The sequence below is a fragment of the Neopelma chrysocephalum genome, unplaced genomic scaffold (genome assembly GCF_003984885.1).
Source record: "Neopelma chrysocephalum unplaced genomic scaffold, ASM398488v2 Primary Assembly neopelma1_42, whole genome shotgun sequence".
Lineage (NCBI taxonomy): Eukaryota > Metazoa > Chordata > Aves > Passeriformes > Pipridae > Neopelma > Neopelma chrysocephalum.
In genome coordinates, this window is record NW_020897700.1 from 911,559 (window position 1) to 930,443 (window position 18,885).

At 36.3% G+C, this 18,885-nt stretch overlaps 1 protein-coding gene across 3 annotated transcripts in view; it reads right to left on the minus strand.

The window, feature by feature from the left end:
- Positions 1-514: 514 nt before the first annotated feature.
- GABRG1 (gamma-aminobutyric acid type A receptor gamma1 subunit) overlaps positions 515-18,885 on the minus strand; it is a 58,658-nt gene continuing 40,287 nt past the window's right edge. For 2 of the 3 annotated variants that reach the window (XM_027676305.1, XM_027676306.1), the window contains exons 4-9: positions 16,166-16,386; positions 13,327-13,409; positions 11,959-12,096; positions 11,686-11,838; positions 8,372-8,583; positions 515-3,454 (exon numbers count right to left, since the gene is read on the minus strand). In XM_027676305.1, coding sequence (XP_027532106.1) covers positions 3,176-3,454; positions 8,372-8,583; positions 11,686-11,838; positions 11,959-12,096; positions 13,327-13,409; positions 16,166-16,386 — 1,086 coding nt within the window. In that variant the 3' untranslated portion in view covers positions 515-3,175. Of the gene's footprint in view, positions 3,455-3,484; positions 4,144-8,371; positions 8,584-11,685; positions 11,839-11,958; positions 12,097-13,326; positions 13,410-16,165; positions 16,387-18,885 lie in introns of those variants that run through there. The other variant, XM_027676307.1, reaches the window with a different exon arrangement.

Below are 18,885 nucleotides of genomic sequence, written 5' to 3' on the forward strand. Positions count from 1 at the left end.
TAAGATAGGTGCAGTATAAAACAGTTTCCCTAGACTTTTTCCCCTCTCTACCTTTATGGCAATTTCTCCTCTTAAGTCCCCCTCTTTCAGTGAGAAAATCTCTTACTGAAAAAGGCTCTGGCTCACATCCTTAGTGTTCAATTATTTAAGCTACTGAACACTCTTTATTGAAATTAACACATGCAAATTAAGCATGTGTTAATGGCCTCAATTCACGATTGAATCACTATTTATGACAGTACATAAGCACTCACTTTTCTGAATTCTGGTCTAATAATAGTATTGACTAGGACTAGGGTTAAGCATGTGCTTATGCAATGATAGTCAGAATAATATGACTGCAAAATACTGTGATCCCAGCTAACAGTAAACAAACTTTTATCCGGGTAAGTTTGAAAAATGATTGCAGCATCTAGGTCAAAGTAATTATACTGTCTGTTCCTTGCCATTTTTTTGAGTATCATTTAGATTTCTGGGAATCAAGTGCTTACATGCAGATTAGAAAGAAAACACGTAGGACTAAAATAACACATTTATTACATGCCATGTTACAGTACACTAAATTCCATTTCTATTTGCACTAACAGTACTATGGGAAACTAAAATTATTTCATCAGAAACAAATGAAGTACACAGAAAAGTTTGTCAACAGACAGAAGCAAGTGTATCCATAAGCCAAACAGCCATAACATTCAATAGGTTTAATACTCCATTGCATTGTTTCATAGAAATTAGAGATGAAAGGCTTCTTATCCATCCCTTGCCAATTCCGGATGTTTTCTGTTCTCCAATTCAGTCACTGGAGGCTGATTGGCAACTGACAACCACATGAATAGAAAAAGCTAACTAGATATGCCAGAGGAGAGCAGGCTGTGAAATTTGTATTTCCTCTTGTGAAGTGCCAAGTTCTTTCAAGTTTCTTTTGTGTAAAGGTGAATTAATGAAACTCTGGGGCTCACAAAATCTATATCTTGTATTATATAGCAAGCTGACTACTTTTCAAGTACATATCCAACATGCTGCTGATGCCACCTTCATTCCTCCTACAGAAGAATGTGTTTAATGTGCTGTCAAAAAGCATCAAATTACATTATGGAATTAAAACTGACACATTTCCATTGGACTGAACATTTTCTGAAAGTGAGACTCTAAAACCCAATAAATTATAGCAAATCAGAGTTGATAATCATGCCACATTGCTACGCTTAGTCTACCAGTCAAAAGCTGGTATTCAGAAAGGTCACACAACAAACAATATCAGCCATCCTTGGCAGTGGGCCTTCAGATTCTCTCAACCACTCCTATATTTCATCAGCTAAATACTGAAATAAAGTTTTCATTAAAATTGGATCTTCTTTCACACTTCCTTTCAGTATGACTACACAGTCTTGCTTTTCTATTACACTTTGGGGCTGAACACCACAGTAGCATTTTCTCTGAAATGCGTATTGCATATGATATCTTATTATGCCGGTACAAACTAGAATATAAATATACACTAAACTTTTCTGAGAAATTCAGAGGAGGGAGCACATTTAACAGAAATATTGGGAGTGGGCTTTTCATGTAACATTTTCTATTCTTAGCTATTAATCATGTCTTTATCTTTAGTATTGAACATCCTTACCTACAGCCAAATGCTAATCCTATTAATCCTCTTTAAAGATCTGTAAGGTCTTCGGTGTAATGCTGACTTTTAGTTAATGCATATCTTCATTTTACAGTGATTTTTGCAAGCTCACTTGAGACTGGTTTCTTTTCGAGAATGGAGGAAAGACTGCACTTTTCCATAATGAAGACAATGGATTTAGAAATAGAAATGAGATACCAAATGCTGCCAGTCAGCAACAGTCAACACAGAGAAGGCAGTCCAGAAAGGCTACTACTGAAGAATTACTACCAAAGCGATGAAAAGCTCTAACCACAGAAAGGATGAAGAACTGGTCCTATGATTTTTTTGGGGGATGCATCCTTGGAGAAGGATTTGCAATGCATAAGGATATTTTAACTCCCTCTCCATAACATGACTTATCCATTAGAAACAAACTAATACCAAGAAGGTAGTTACCCAGCAATCCATACCACTCAGTAAATTAATACCACTTGGTTTTGGCTCAGTGAGCAGCATATGCAGTAACAAACAGAATCTATAAAATCATACTATATGCACAGTGGAGCAGATCACACACTACACTCTCAGGACTGGAGATTTAACACAGTGGCTTTGAGTACAGTGACTACAGCGCTGTTACAGGTTTTCCAAACTCCGCTGATACAAATTCTGCAAAAGTAGAGGTATGCATTTTTCTCTGGCACTGAGTATGAATCAGACAAATTAGAGGATGTGAAGAGTGCTATGTTTAATGTTCAGAATCTCAGCCAATGTCAGTCTGTTTTCCATGAAATGAGCAAGCAATGGCAGCTGGGTAAGAATTTTTGAAAGTTGTAGCCCTCTTGGACAACATCCGGGAACTCACAACAGTGAAGTAACAGGAGATTAAGCACAGACATAAACATAATCTAAGGCTGAAAGCCAAAAGCCTCCATCAACAGGCAGGATAAGACAAGCTCAGAATTACCCTTGGGTGTTTTGATATATCCATTTCTTGCTGCTCTAACATCTGCATTCTGTATAAATCTGAATTGATTAATTATGACTTAATCATGCTTTTTAAAATACTGCAGATTGAAAAGGGAAATGTTAGATTTCAACTTTTTAAAATCAGGGATTAATAAAATCATCACCTTACGGATGAAATGGATGAGACTAACTAATCCCACTTTATTAAGGCTTTCTTTGTGAAGGTGTAATGGATGCTACAAAAATCCTTCTGCATTATCATTAAGGATTAAAACTGAAAGCTTATGTAGAACTGTCCAGTTAAATAACATAGCCTCTTGACTCTGCATTTTCTTAGAGCTGGAAAAAACTGTGTGTACATGTATTAATGAAAGATAAATCTTATTTTTAAATTTTCTCTTCAAAATACCACTATCAGTTCTATAGTTGATCACAAGAGGGAGACTACATCATCATATTTCCTCTCATTGTTTCAAATTCTTAAAGCACTACAATTTAAGTAATTTTGGACCAACTCTAATCTTTGATTGCTCAGTTAAAAGTATTAATGACTATTCAATTAGAATTTTTTTCTGAGTTTGTCAAATCTGAAATTTATAGATAAAGATAGCCAATCCAATAAACAAGATTGAATAATGCAAAGGCAGTGGGAAAGAATATTCGAGAATAGGAGTCAATTTTTGCAATACGGATGTGTATTCTTCCTTCTCGCCAAGATCCTGTGCGGCAGTCTTCAAAACAACAAAAGAAGCTAGCACAGTCTTTTCCTTCAAGGCACTCATATCCATAATCATCATCACGTTCAGGGAGATGATTAATGTTATTAATTGGAATTAGTGTTGATCCAGGTCGAACAGCGATTGCAGGTGGTTTCTTAAGAAAAAAAAAAGAAAAATACAGTTTTGTGCATTTTTATCCTCACATTAAATAATTCCATAGGCTTTCCACAGCATCATAATCACCCTCAGTACAATATACAGAAATTCTAATATACAGAAATTCTAGTATTAAAGAAAACAGCAAATTATGAACTGTTGCATATAATTAGCTCATGAAGGCAAAAGATCATGAATGATTTTCACCTGCCACAGTGAAAACTGGGTTGTGCTGGAATTTGGGAATAGTAGATAATTAGTTACATAGAGTTAGCTGATCCCATCTATACAACACAGACAAACTTTTTGAAGTCAGTCACTGCTTGACAATTGGGTCACAACCAAGTCCACAAGCCATCTATAATCATCACTACCAAAGGAATGATGGTCCTCCCATCATTTGGAACCTTTGGAATGAGACTGGATGCGTTTCTGGAAACTACATTTTCAAAAACAGAAAAAAGCTAATGGGATAGGTACAGCACCAGTGGTGAAATTTAACAGACTGAAACACATAAGGCTATGTCATTTAACCCTCTGATGTTACATCCTTAAACAATATTCCCCCACATTCATAATCCAAAACACAAGTCCTTAGGAGTATGCCACTCAATTCACTGAAACTGATTAGTTCAGTTCTTAATTCTTACTTTCATTTTTCTGTGGGCACAACAATCCTCTTGCAATCTGACAAAAACAGTGTAATAGATGTTAATAATTCTCATAGAAAAAAATCTAAGTGCCTCATTACCTAGTATATGTAGTGTTTGCTATTCCCTTTCTTGTGACTTTTGTCTTTTCATCTTCCTTTTACCTCCACTAACACAATCCTCCTTTCCCTCTTTTATTATTTTATTTTTACACAGTTCTTTACTCATCATCCTTGTTTTCCTGAATGTTTCAGAAGACACTCCCTTTCTCTGTCCTTTTTTTTTCCTCTTTCTAAATCTCATGGCCTTTTCAAGTTAATCCATAATCCTCTTCCTTTCAACTTCCCTCCCCCTTTTCCCGCCCCATCGTTGGTATGTCTTCTAAAATCTTCAGACCAAAGAGAGGGGTTACAACAACATTACTCTTACCCTATATTTCCCTTTTCTACCATCTTCATATTTTGTCATGTAAGGAATAAATACAGCAGGAAAGGATGCAGTGAGGATCTAACTGGGTATTTAAGTGTAAAGAATAAGTTCTCTTAACCAATTATACATGATAGGCAATGCAAATCTATCAAAAAATATGAAAAGTGGGAAGCCACATAATTTAGCTTCTTGATACACTTCATATCTGCTGTCCCACTTCATGGGAATTGCTTTGGCCAGTACGCAGATCTCTATGCATTGTTAAGGAGGCATTCTATTGCTGCGTGGGCATTTTACCCAATATCCCAAGGGATGATGCTAATGCAGTGCAGTATCCACCATGTTTTCAAACAACATTATTTAATAAGTGTCTTTACCGGAGAAAATTTCACACAGACTGCTGCTTCAATACTTTTTAGACATGATGACCTAGGGAGCTAATTATCATCCTAAAGGACCTCATTATTCTTTTCAGTTATGATAAAATACTGACAATACTAACAAAGAGGAGTTACGTACTTCTATCCTAATTTTAGGTATTGCAAACAGGGTTTACTTTTATAAAACATAAAAAGTGAGTTGAATTTTTTTTAACTGAAAAAAATTATTATTCCATTGAAGATAAATAGGGAGAGATGCTTATTTCTGATTCACACCTACTCTGGCATTACAAGAATTTTTTGACTGTTTGTTCTGCCCATGTAAGATTCATGGCATGAGTTGTTTCTACAGCTGGGGTAAAACAGGAATCCCTAACTCAGAAACACCATGGGAGAAGGAAAACATTACAGTACTGCTTTTCATTGCTCATGTCACCTGCACAGACTGAAGGTGGCTACTGTATTACAGGTTTGAAGAGGTAGCTTAAGAGTGACAGACATGGTCATGTTATAGGCTTAACTACCTAGAGGAAATATATAAAATGTATGTAAGGAAGAGGCAATGTGAGTGAAAAGAGGAAAAAAGACCTCACAAGAAAATGACTCTATATCCATTGACAGAGACTTAAAAAAAAAAACAACAAAACACCCACAATACGTAGATACAGTAGTACATGCTGATTTTTTATGTACATGCCTACTGACATTGTAGATAAAACTACATGTATCACGGCAAGCATTTATAATCCATTCCGATAGGATCAAACCACAATTATTCTGCAATAACACTAATATATGTACAAAAGAAAGCTATTGTCTGTGGAGATCAGCTAAGGTGATGCATTCACTTCAGCTGAAATGATGATCAGAACAAGATCCACAACTAATTAAGTTTAATCTTTCCTGCCCAAACTCATTATCTTTACTAATGTGGATTTGCATAAGCCAATTCATACTACCTTTCTTGAATGATGCCAACACATATGTTCTAAGATAAAACTGTTGTAATCATTTGTAAAATCTCACCATTTTTTTCACAAGATCATTTGTTATGCCTTATTGGCATTAGTTCCTAGAATAATAGGCTTTTATTGCATTTTGCAGTAGAAATAGAAGATCTATACAAGCCAAGTTTTCCAAGGAAAAAACACCTGTAAATGAGAACTTTTCAGAAGAAATTAAATGAACTTTTTAAATTAAATTTTTTCTTTGAGTTATAAACCCAAAACTACAAGAGAAAAAGAATTAATAGAAGTCTTTGACAAAAGTGAAGGGGGAAGAAATAAGTAAATTATTTGTAATTGTATGACTTCTCATTAACCAATCAGATGGTTTCTTTATTTGTTTTATTTGGAACAAGAAATTTTATGGCTTTTTACAAAACATCACCAAAACCTACCTATTTGCCAAATTAGAATCCTTGCATCTAAGTATATTAACTTTAATTCTTTCTTTTTTTAGTGTAATCTCTGTATCTAGTATGGTTTCATAGCCATAACATGCTGGAACATGTTTAAAGTATTCTGTGTAAAAAGATTTTTTTATCAACTACTTAGAAATAAAAAGCATGCCTTAAGAATCCAGTAAAACACAACTGAACAGTATTTTGAGCATTATATTGCTAATTTTAATCTTAGTGCAAATTCCAGCTATTTATTCAATAAGTTTCATAGTTTCTATCTCATCATAACTCTACATTTTAAATTTTCATATGCACTGGAAATATCAAAGCACTTGACAGATTATTGCACAAATGGCTGATGTGTGAACAGATTCTGGAAAGTGTCATTACTCCATTCAAATGAGTGTACTTGCAAACTACTTCAACGTCTTTTGATTTGTCAGCAGCTGATCTTTAATATCTCCCTGGTTTGGGTAAACCAATATTTCCTCCCATCTTCCTCTTCTCTGTGTTGTGCATGCTGAAAGTAGACCTATTCAGCATTGTGTTCACTGAGTGTTGTTGAGACCTCATGGCAACAGCAACCTGAAATTGAATCTGCTGTGCTAACGCTGGGAAGCCCCCACATTCTTCAGCCTCTGTTACCTTTTAGCTCATTGCTCAGCTGTGGCCCTTGCCAAAGCCTCTGTTCTGCCCCTTCCATTGTGCTCACATTTGTTTGTACCACTAACCGGAAGGAGGTTTGAGGTTTTCATTTTCCAGTTCTCTTGTCTGTGCTGGATTCCCTGAGGATCACAGCAATGTCTGAACAAGGCAGCACAGGGCAGTATTAACCCTTCACTACTAACCTTGTCCTAAAAACACAGCTAAACCACTTCGATCAGCTCACCATATGAAACCTATGGGCTCTAATTTCCTTGGTATTAAGCCCTAGCAGCCCCTCAGTGCACCCATAAGACAATTTCCCACAACAGTGCTGCTCAGAATGGGTGTACCAGTTCTTCCTGACAGGAGTTGCAAAATGGATATATCATAATAGGAGTTTTGTATTTCTATATCTGGGCTTCTTAATTTCAGATCCATTTCTGTTTCATCTTACACAGGTGGTATTCAGCCTTCATCGAGAAAAGACAACTGGTATTATGATTCAGCTATGCTCCTGCTTGCTTTGATGGAAATGATCTGGAAGGGGGCTTTACAACATTGTCCTTGTTCTTATTCTCTCTGTAAGATAACTACAATCAATCCTCAGATATTACGACTAATGTTCAAATGGATAAGCTATTTAACGGACTTATCTCCATGTTTTCTTAATTTGAAGACTACCTTTAAATATTTGTACTGGCTCCCGACAACAGATTCTTTGGAAATTCCAGTATCCTTACTGCAGAAACAGAAAGCCTCTTAAAACTGAATAATGCTTGATCCTGAGACATGTAGGGATTTACACCATATGAACATCAACTTGTAAAAGCAGAAAGTTCATTTAACCAGAAAGAAACATGGAAGCAAATTTTTAAAAGAGTTAAGGTAGAATTTCTCTAGTGGAAGGAAGTCAGAATACTGACCAATAATAAGCATTTTTTCCTTTGCAAACCTTTCTAAGACCCAAGTTAGGTGATGCAGATCCAAAGAAATCCTCACACCTTCAGTCCATTTACATTATCTTTACTGCTACAGTCTTATCTCTGGTTCTTTGCCAGGTGCTATTTTTAGAAGCTCTGTGCCCAGACAGAACCATCTCCATGGGCACAAGCTCCATGGGCAGCTCTAGAAGCAACAAGGGCATGGAGTATTATATCAAACCGCTCTCCATCTTAGGTTGATGTGTTCTCATTCACATAAGAGTGAAATGTTCTAAAATTCTTGCTCATTAGTAGTATTTACACAAAATAAGTACAAACCCCCAAACATAAAAAAATGACAAAATGAATATTAGTGTTAATTATCTTTGAACGTTAGCTTTTCTACTCAAGAACCAGTCTCTCCAAAGTGAATACTGCAACAAGAAGCATTCTGTATTTCTTTTTTTTTTCTTATTCGACTAAACTTACTGATGGCTTAGATTTTGCCTTCTTTTGTTTTCCTCTGTCCCCTTTTCTGTTGCTGGTAAAGTAATGCAAGGTGCCATATTCCATCAAGGCAGCAAACACAAAAATGAAACAAACTGAGACAAAAAGGTCCATTGCTGTCACATAGGAAACCTTTGGGAGTGACTTTCTGGCAATTGTACTCAGTGTTGTCATGGTCAGCACCGTTGTGATGCCTGTTTGAGAAAGAAAGAGAGAAAAAAAAAGCAGGAAGAGGAAATGTATAAGCAGTCCAATCATAGTGTAAGAAAAAAACCATTAAATTAGCCCTTAATTCATTGATGAGGCATATAGGAACTGAGCCGCAGCAGGGTTCAGCACTGGTTACACCCACATGAATCGATACTATTGCAAGAAGCCATCCCTATGGATCCAACAGCCACCATGGGATCATAGAGAAGGCTGCACATTTCACCTTCCCTTTAAATCCCTTCTATGTTTGACATACATTGAATAAACAGTGACACTGAAAAAGTTTGTGCAATTTTATAAATCTGTGATAAAACGTACATACAAAACAAATACAATAGAAAAATGGGTACAAATAAGCACATATTTTACAAACACGAGAAAGAACTTTAGCTCTTGAAAGATTAAAATGTAAAAAAGGATGCATTCAGAAAAAAAGGTGCATTAATTTTTAATGATTTCAAACTTCTGGTAAACATAAGAAAAATGAAAAATGTTTTCAATTGTTTGCTTCTGACATGTAGTAGATAAAATTAGATGACCTTCATGGCCTTTCTGGTCTCATACTCTAAGTTAATAGATATGTTTTCAATACTCTGTCTTAAGTAATAGAAAATGTTTTCCTTGATTTACTTACATACAAGTTAATTAAAAGAATCAGCTGGCTTTAATAACAACATGTTCAAAATCTCAACTATACCACTTTTCACCGGCTTAGCATTTATAAGGTGTTAATACTGTCTTCTTATATTTGATTTTTCAGGCAAATGCAAAGCCTTTTTCATAATCGTCCAAAATTAAGATGTGACCTTTCCTTTGGAGAGCAATACTTAACACACACACAAATTTGCTATTTAAATGCACAGGATTATTAAAAAATAATACATTACACCAGTCTATGGCTGTCTATGGCTTATAAATCAAAGCATGGAATCAGTGGTCGCTATGGTCGCTATTCCTGCAGCAGGAAGGCAGTAGCGATTTTGCAACAGCTTTCCCAGTGAAATTACATGCCTAAAAGGTCAAACAGATAACCACAGAGTTCTTCAAAAGTGCTTCACTCCCACTAGATACTTTGGAAATCAATTAGGCATTTCTCTATATGTTTAAATATCTAAATACCTTTAGTCAGCTCAAATCCTTAGCTTTGGGAAACCACAATCTGCCAGGATCTTTCAACATATATGGAAGAAAAAGGCCCAAGCCTTTTCAGTATGCCAGACCCCAGTACAGCATCCAGGGGAAAAGTCGCACCCACCATTCCCTGTTACCAGCTTCTTCTTAGAGAAGACAAAAAAGAGATGTGGATTTTCCCAGTCCACTCTGCTATGTGAAAGGCATAAATGGGGGCTGTTACAGAGAGCAAACCTTCAACAGCACAACAGCAACTTGCCACAATAGACCATGCTTAGTTTTGCCTTTCTTGCCTTAATTTCTCAGTCTTTTTTTATAAAATTGTGTCTTTTTGACAAGTACTCTTTTTCTCCTTCACCAGAACATGAGAAAAGTCATCCTATAATCTGTCAAACTATGGCTTTTGCATGTTCACACAGAAGGAGCTCAGAGTTACCTGCAGGGAGCTCTAAAGAAGACATTGCAAATGTTTGTAGCTCATCTCAAGTAGATGAAGGTTAGTACTGCTGAAGTGAGAGTTTAAAACTTCAGCTAAACCATGACATCAAAGGCAAATTTTCTAGGTTCGTGGCATAAAAAAAGTACTCTGTAAAAAGAACAAACTGGATACAGAACTAGCAGGATACCAATACAACAGTTTTTCCTGTTATACCTAGTGTCTTCTAGCTAGTCAGAACCCACAATGATGTCCAATGATTAGTTAGTCAAAGAAATCTGATAAGAGATTTCTACATCAACGTCTAAAACTACCAAAAGTTAGTTTCACTTATTTATTTAAAACTTTGAGGTCTCTTCACTAAACTTTGCAGCACTTCTAAATAATAAAGTTAGGATCCAAGACTTAGATTTTCTCACCTCACCTTTTGTTAGGCTACTGAGCCATGCTCATTTCTGCTTACTTTCTTTCTTGACTCATTAATCTTGCAGCCTTGCAGGTGGTCCATTTTCAGTGAGAAAGACAGGGAGTTAAAGCCTGGACTCACCTTTCTGGTAGTAAATGGTGTGAATGGTGTGTTCACAATGCTAAATGAATAATAATATAATGCATAATGATGATGAAAAATTAACTCAAATCTCTCACTTGCTAAGATACACTCTCAGCTCTTGATCTTTCTCCCAAAATAGGTCATACTGCTGTTACCAGTTTTACTATAAGCATCTGTCACTTCTAAGCTCAAAGTCGCTAATGGATGTCCTGTGCAGTCCATGCACCATGTCTATTGTGCTTTATGTGGGGACTAAATCTTTTCTCTAAGGCTGCACAGGAATCCCAAACGGTCAAACTCAGGAGACTGACACCAGGCTAAGCCGGTCAGCCAAGATGACAGGAACACAGAAGTGTCTCTATACTGGAACTTGCAACACACTTCAGTACTGTTTGCAGTAAAAGCAGGACAGTGAGTCAGTTTTTATGTACTATAGGCTTAACTGCTTGACGTGCAAGTCTGGTTGCAAATTTTCTGTCCTATCCTTGGTTTAAAAGAATAACTGAATCATTTCTATTATTAAACCATCATCAACAACAACAACACAACAACCTCAACAAAAAATAAAAAAAAAACACCACCAAAACCATATCTTCACAATTTACACTCCTATAGTAATATCATTTGTTCCATGATGTTAAGTGAAGTCATACTTGTGAAACTAATAATTGCCATATTGCAGTCCCTAGAGGCGACAAAAAGAACATAAAGGAGAAAAAACGTATTTATGTGAACAACAGCAGATCCACAGGGCTTGGATCAGGATTTCCATGCTCAACATTCCCTCCTTAAGCCCTGCTGTGCAGTCATAGCAGGATTCTTCTACTACCAACCTTGCAGTTCAAGAAAAAGAGTGACCAACAGTCGCAATCTGAAGGGGAATAAACTGTGGCTGATTTACTCCATGCTGCAGATTTGTATTTTTGGGGAGTACCAGACCCTTCAAGGTTGAAAAAAAGACATTCTTACCCAGAGAAGTCCTTGCAGGAACTGCATCCTTATTGATCCAAAATGACACCCATGAAAGAACAACTGTGAGTATACAAGGAATGTATGTCTGAATAGTAAAATATCCCATACGTCTGCTGAGATCAAAGAAGATTGTCATAATAATATAATCACCTAAAAAAGAAAAATAAAAATATTTACACTATATTTAATATGGTTTTTAGTTGTATCTTGGTCTGCTAGTCTTGTTCTATACAGATCTTGCACAAAATAAAACTTAACACTTTGCCTTACCAGACAAGGTATGAGAAATTTCAGTTGTGTTTCGTAACCCTACAAATGCAAACTGATACAATCTCCAGTATTTTGGATCTGCCACTTCCACAGAGGTTTTCTTCCATTTGTATTCAATTTCATTTCTGGGATATCCATCTAGAACAAAACAAAACAAATCAAACATTCAGCCACAGAACGTACCAAAGCATGTTTTGTGATATCTGAAGTTACTTATAAACTAAACCAGGGCTATACATAAAGTCGATCAGAGACAATCTGTAGTCCACCTGATACACTTAAAATTTAACCACAAAATATCTGGTCTCAGTTTTAAGCCTAGCTAAATGTATGATAGATAAACAACTATGTAAATACAATATTTTGGAAATATCTACATGATATTCTTGAACTCCAATATGAAAACCTGGCTCAGAATCATCACTATAAATTAATACACAAATGCAATTTACATTACCATTAAATGATCAGAAAGAGCTTAAAAGGACAGACACTTTTAGTACATAATTTGACAAAATTCCTATTGATGGCTCAGGTAAGACCTCCAGAAAAGAAGTTTTAAGAAGGTGGAAGTCGGCCCCTTTTCACAGGCAACTAGTGTAGGACAAGAGGAAATGGCCTCAAGCTGCATCAGGGGAGGTTCGGGTTGGGTATCAGGAAGAATTTCTTCACTGAGAAGGTGGTTAAGCACTGGAACAGGTTGCTCAGGGAGGTAGTAGAGTCACCACCCCTGGAGGCATTCAAGAAACTACTGGACATGGCACTTAGTGCTGTGGTGTAGTCGACATGGTGGTGTTTGATCAAAGGATGGACTTGATGATCCTGGAGGTCTTATCCAATCTTAGGGATTCTATGATTTTAATAGCACAATTCCCTTAAGAATTTTTTTAAAAATATAGTTTATGTCAAAATAATGGAGCCTGAAAGTCGTGTTTCTTGCTCACATAAAACATGTCTCACTGAAAGGAGAAGGACTTCTTATACTAATTGAGCATTTACGGGAGCAGGTTCAAGAAGAGAGATCTTATTTTTCCTTTTAAGTATACCACATGAAACTAATTCAACATTGTCAAATCTTGCAGGCAAAAAAAATAAAGTTCTTCCAGGGCAATGCTTTTCCATTAACTGGAATGGGCACTGTATCAGACTCCTAAGCAATAGAACTATTTTTAAAGTTGCACAAAGTGCTTGTAATTCAACTCCTTCATTCTTGCATTAAATAATGCAATAAATCTAACCAAAACATGAATAGATAAGTTCTTTCCTTCATTGCAAGGCTTTAAAAAGTAAATATTTGCTCTCCTGATGCCAGAATTTAAGGAAATTTAAAGCCTGAATGTAAAGAGAAAAAAGTGGTTTACCACCTACAGCTTGAAAACTCCAGAGGACAGGAGTGTTCATCCATAGGAAAATTATGAAGCTGAAGATAACATTCAGCATTAATTGTCAGCCTAGTTAGAGAAGGAAGGAGTAAAAAAAGAAAAAAGGTTATATTCAAGCATTCAGACACTTCAGAATACATAGTAAAGAACACGAACAGAAATAAATTTTGCCAATTAATGGATGTTATGAATAGTTTACTGTGTATCAACAAAAACACATCCAGCATCACAACCAAAGAACAAAATAACAAGAACTATTGTCACATGCAACCTAAGGATCTGCGTTGTTTCAACTGGTATTTCAAGCCATTTCAAAATTTTCAATTGATTTGGGGGCAGCTCTCAGCTCTACCAGAAATAGGGGATAAAAAGGAGGGTCTGAAGACAGTGGAAGGATGGGAGTTTATGACAGCAAATAAAGTTTCTGTAGAATGCATTTGTGGAGTCGAATATTATTTGGCATCGTTGTATCTGGTGGCTAGACTTAAGAGAAAAAAAGGTGGGGACACTCTTGAGCTTGCTCTGTGCTCATGGAAGCAGCTCTGGCGAAGACAGTAGTATGGATAGGAAAGAGCAGTCTTGATGTTTCTACTCATTTAATGTCTAAGGCATTCATTCACAACTTATAAACATTTTAGAGGTGGTTTAGGACTCGTGATTGTGTCAACTGAATCACTTGCTGCTTTCGAAAATGCTATCACAGACTTCTGCAGGACTTCCAAACAATCAGTGCAAAACCCAACTCTGCTACCTTTCACTAGGAAGCTGAAGTAAAGGGTTAGACTCCAAACTGACTCCTTAGCATTTAAAATACCTCCTTCTTTGTTGGAAACACTATGTAGAAATTCAGAATATCTTCTAAAATGAACTTTAAAAATTAACATCATGATTACATACTAGATAAGAAGGGATGGGAAAAGGAAGATTCTGTGACATGCTGCCAGAAAGCTTTGAAAGTCTCTGAACAAAGTATGTATTCTGCAGAAAGTGCCACTAGGACCTGACCAAAAGAGGTTTATAGAGGAAAGTGTATTTCTTAGCATACACTGGGCAAGGGGAGAGGAAGAACAACTGTCCCTTCCATTTCTAAGCAAAATACTTGCATTGCTCTAAAGATGCTTTTCAAATTCGCCAACTATGATATATGCATTTATTGCCTTTGTTTTCCATTTTCAACCTTTGGATAGTCAAACACTCAAACAAAAACAAGCCCAGCCTTCTATTAAAAGCAACAAAACTAAATATGGAATCATTGATGGGTGCAATGGACAGACCAAGGGCTACCCTCAGAGGAGATTCAGTAAGGCTGATTAACAGATTCACCACGTCTGCTCTCTGAATTACCAATGAGGAAAAAAAGGGGAGCCCACAAACCTGGAGCACTGTCAGATCATGTTAAAGTTCCTTCAATAAGCAACATATGAACCTCTCAGTGTTGTTCTGCCTTAGGCGAAATTCAGGACATATCCTCACCTATACAGATGTTTGCACGTTGCAGTGCTGGGTGAAAACCTGTTCAGCTGTTTTATCACAAGCTCGTTGTGCTTTATAGCTCATACTCTAACACAGTGATTCTAACCTATTGCTCTGTGAGGGCTCACAGGACTTTTTTGCTTGCATTTATTTATTGCTCTCTGTTACTTTGAACCTCTTTAGAAGAAATTGTATATTGAAACTGAATAGACAATGGAAGGATAAAGTCCAAGTATGACTCTACAAATGCCAGCTAGAAAAAAGGTAAAAAACATGTCAACAGAAGAGGCTCTCTAGAGACTTTTATAAACACCAGTTTAATAAACCATTTAAAAAGTACCCTTCAGAGATGTCTGTATGCCCTCAAATGAATCATACCACAAAAAAAATTCATTGAAGAGAATCCTTTTAAAACATTCTAATTCTTCTTACATCTGAGAGAGAAGACTTTTATAAATTGTTCATACAACACAACTAGCCTGCATATGAACACAGCACAAATGATTGAGAAGAAAATAACTAAATGGTGCCACTTTTTGTTTAAATAAATAAATAAATAAACTCTTAAGAGTAGAATCATATTTATGGCATCCTCTGAATGGACTATTTCTTGATCAGCTCCTGATTTTTTGCAAGATTTTCTAGGCATACTTAAAAAATTAGACTGAGAGATGACCCTAAAATGCTTTCTGTAGGCTTTCAAGTACTGATTGAAAAGTGACTCAAAGATCAGTAAAGTCAGCTAGATGGTAAGCTTAAAACCAACCAGCACAGGCATCTCCCATTTGCCAAGAAGAATTATCACAAACATGTTTGTTTATGCCTAATTTGGATGAACAGATCTGTTGATTTTAATAGCTTGGAAGGGTAAAAACATGTTAAGAATTACATGCAGGATTGGGGCCTTAGCTTTAATTGAACTTCTTATGATTTCTATTATCCAAAACATTTAATATTTTACTTATAGAATATAATTTGGTGGAAATTAGATAACAAACTATTTAGAACAGAAAGTCTGCAAAACAATTTATGATTTACCCACAATATATTAGTGACAGACCACCATGGTGCTATATGCTATATAACATCTCTTTTAAAATCCTGCCTGTACCTGAGTGAGATCAAAATTTGCTATCTCCTTCAATTGTCTTTACCCAATTATCTAGGCAATATATCTAAATACTATAAATGTCATGTTTTTCATGATCTAATAATTCTTTTTTTCTCCTTTAGTTAACTCCTTGTGAATTCCGGTCCATAACAAAAGAGATGCCAGGAATTTGATTCATATTCATTATTTTCATATTCCTGGTCATAACAGGTTTTTTTCTACCTAGACAATAAAAACCCACCTTAGAGTGTATAATACTCTTCCATCACTCCAGATTCGAAGCAAACGATTTGGAGTTGTAATCCAGTGGGCATCAGATTTCCTTGAGTTCCTGAAGAAAGTGTCTGGAATCCAAATTTTTCCAACCATATTGCTATTAAGCATAAGCACCTTCATTGAGCTGTTAAATTTTAGACGACTGTCATACCAAGTCTGGGCAAAAATTATATCTATAGTGTATTCCTAAAAACAGAGAAACAACCATATCTATGTTTACCAAAGTCTGCAAGCCAACTATTTATATTTCATATATAAATCTGAAGCCAGTTTCTCTATTCTCTTTTGTATTATCATTTGCACACAGCAGGCTGTAAAACCAGACTGAGAAACTACAGGTTGAAAAAGATGCACACAGCCTTCTGTCCCTACCTCCTCTCCCCTGACAAACATTGATTTCTTAAGGAAGAAGATACGTGACAGGAGGTTACTGCAATGTGAAGGTTCCCGCACAATGCAATCACCTCCAGGGGCCCTGGACAGAAATTTAAGGGCAACCTTGCTACTTTAGGACTAGACTATATTTGTTAAGACAGCGATTCTACATCTCTGGAGAAGCAAACCAAACAAGCTTTCTGTATTTTCCCCCAAACTTTACAATATGTAATTTAAGATCCTTCAAGAAATTTCAGATTATGAAGAATTCATGAATATGTGGGAAGTAAACATCACAGTTTGCAGAACTATCTTCTGCCATCTGCCTCGTATATCTACTAACATACACACAAAAGTACATATAATCATAATCAGGAAGGAAATTTCCCTAAAGGAGTTCCCCTTTACTTATTAAAGACTCAAGAAAACTCCTTTTTAATAGAAAACTAAATTCCTCAGCTGACTTATGGCCAGAAAAGAAAGGCAATAAATAAATAAATTAATTAATTAAAGGAAACCCCATAGCCTTTTAATAAAATAATTCTTGACACAGTAAAACTTGAGATAAACATTACAGATGCAAAAAAATATTTTTTTTCAAAGAATCCAGCCAGTTGTTTCTGCACTTCAAACATAGGAGCAAAGCAGTAGCACTCTGTTGTATTTTTCTCAGCTCTAGACCATGACTAACATAAGGGCAACAGTCTCTCTACTTGATGGTAGATGTGACCTTTCCGCACAGCTGCCCCATGAGGTCTTCAATGAGCAACTCGGCAGCTCCCCTGCAGGGAAAAAGAGCTGGAGACCAAACTTAGAGAGTTGGTGTTGGTTGTTCACCTCTCAGTTATGGGATGAGTGGACAGGGGAGTGGGAGGAAGAGACAGCGTTCACACTTTTGCTTGAGCCAAAAGAGTCACTACCAGTTTACTTGGTCAATAAAAATGCATGGTGCAGTCAGACAATTATGTTTTTAAATAAAAGCAGATGGCTTTATTAGTTGGAGTGGGGTTTTATGTCCATTTTACTTGTAAACAATCACAGCAGCCAATTGCACGAGTTACAGACTCCTTACTAACTTCTGAAACTGATACCACCCATGTCCCAGGAAAGTTTGTGAAATTTGGCAGCTAGTCTTCGAGAAGTGCCAAGGCAGATATTCCAGGACTACCTTAATCTCTCTTAATTTTCCCACCTTTTCAGATGGGAAAATAGCAGGTATATGCTAGAGGGAGGCTTGCTCTGTGATGTGTAGCAGATGAATTACCACCTCTGCTGTGGTAACTGAGTGAGTTTCAAAGGTTATGAATAACTAATGTATGAGGCAAAAAGCGGAGGGACAGAGAGAAGGAAAGGACTAATCAAAAATGCATTTTAGAGGTGACTTGGCTCTGAAACTCTTCATATTTCTTGAGAGTCACTGCCATCAGGGGAAGATTCTGCGGGTCAAAACAAGTCCTTGATTTTTTTTTCCCTATTTTTGTAAACAGCATTCAAAACACCTGTGAAAACCCTGGACCTGCTCAACCTTAAAATTCAGCTTTCTGTGCTCATCTGTAGTGGTTACAACAAGAAAGAAAACTTGCCTTGCTGTAGTACAAAGGAGAGCCCAAGGCAGTGCACCAGAGAAGTGTTTTAATGGGCTTAAATGGAACAGAATGAACAAAGATTTATGTGTTGCCTTTACAGTGCAAATAGGAGAAACAAAAGAAGTCAATGAGTGAAATCAACAGACACAACCAAATGTATGAAAAGTGAAGACTGAGTTTGAAGGTGCTACTCTAAGCAGCCTCTTCACAGTAGCAGTGCCTTGTTTGAGAAAAATTATCAGTGTCATTATAGTCAAATCTGCCCAGAGCAAGAAAACACAGGTTGTTATAGAATACCAACCATTCTAAAAAATTAAGATAGAAAAGGAAGAGAGCTTACAGATTATGTTGAACACACAAAACAAAGGAATAGCATCAGCAGATCCAGATGCTTTTATTCTTTTACCTTTCAGCATTAAATGTGCAAGTTTTTATCCTATTAAATCCAAAACACAGCACTGCACCAGCTACTAAGAAAAAAATTAACTCTATTCCAGTCGAAACCAGCATGCCATGTACTAGAGGAGTTGTTTAGAAAACTTTTGGAAAAAAAATGAAACAACAACAAACTTTTAGTCTTCTTGATACAACTGTTCAAAAATAATCTAATATCCAATAGTTTAATATCATAAAATTAGTTACTACTTGTTTCCAAGTGTCTTGCTGAACGTATAACAAGATGTCCAAGTCCTAGACTCTTACGACATATCTGAAGAGAATTGTC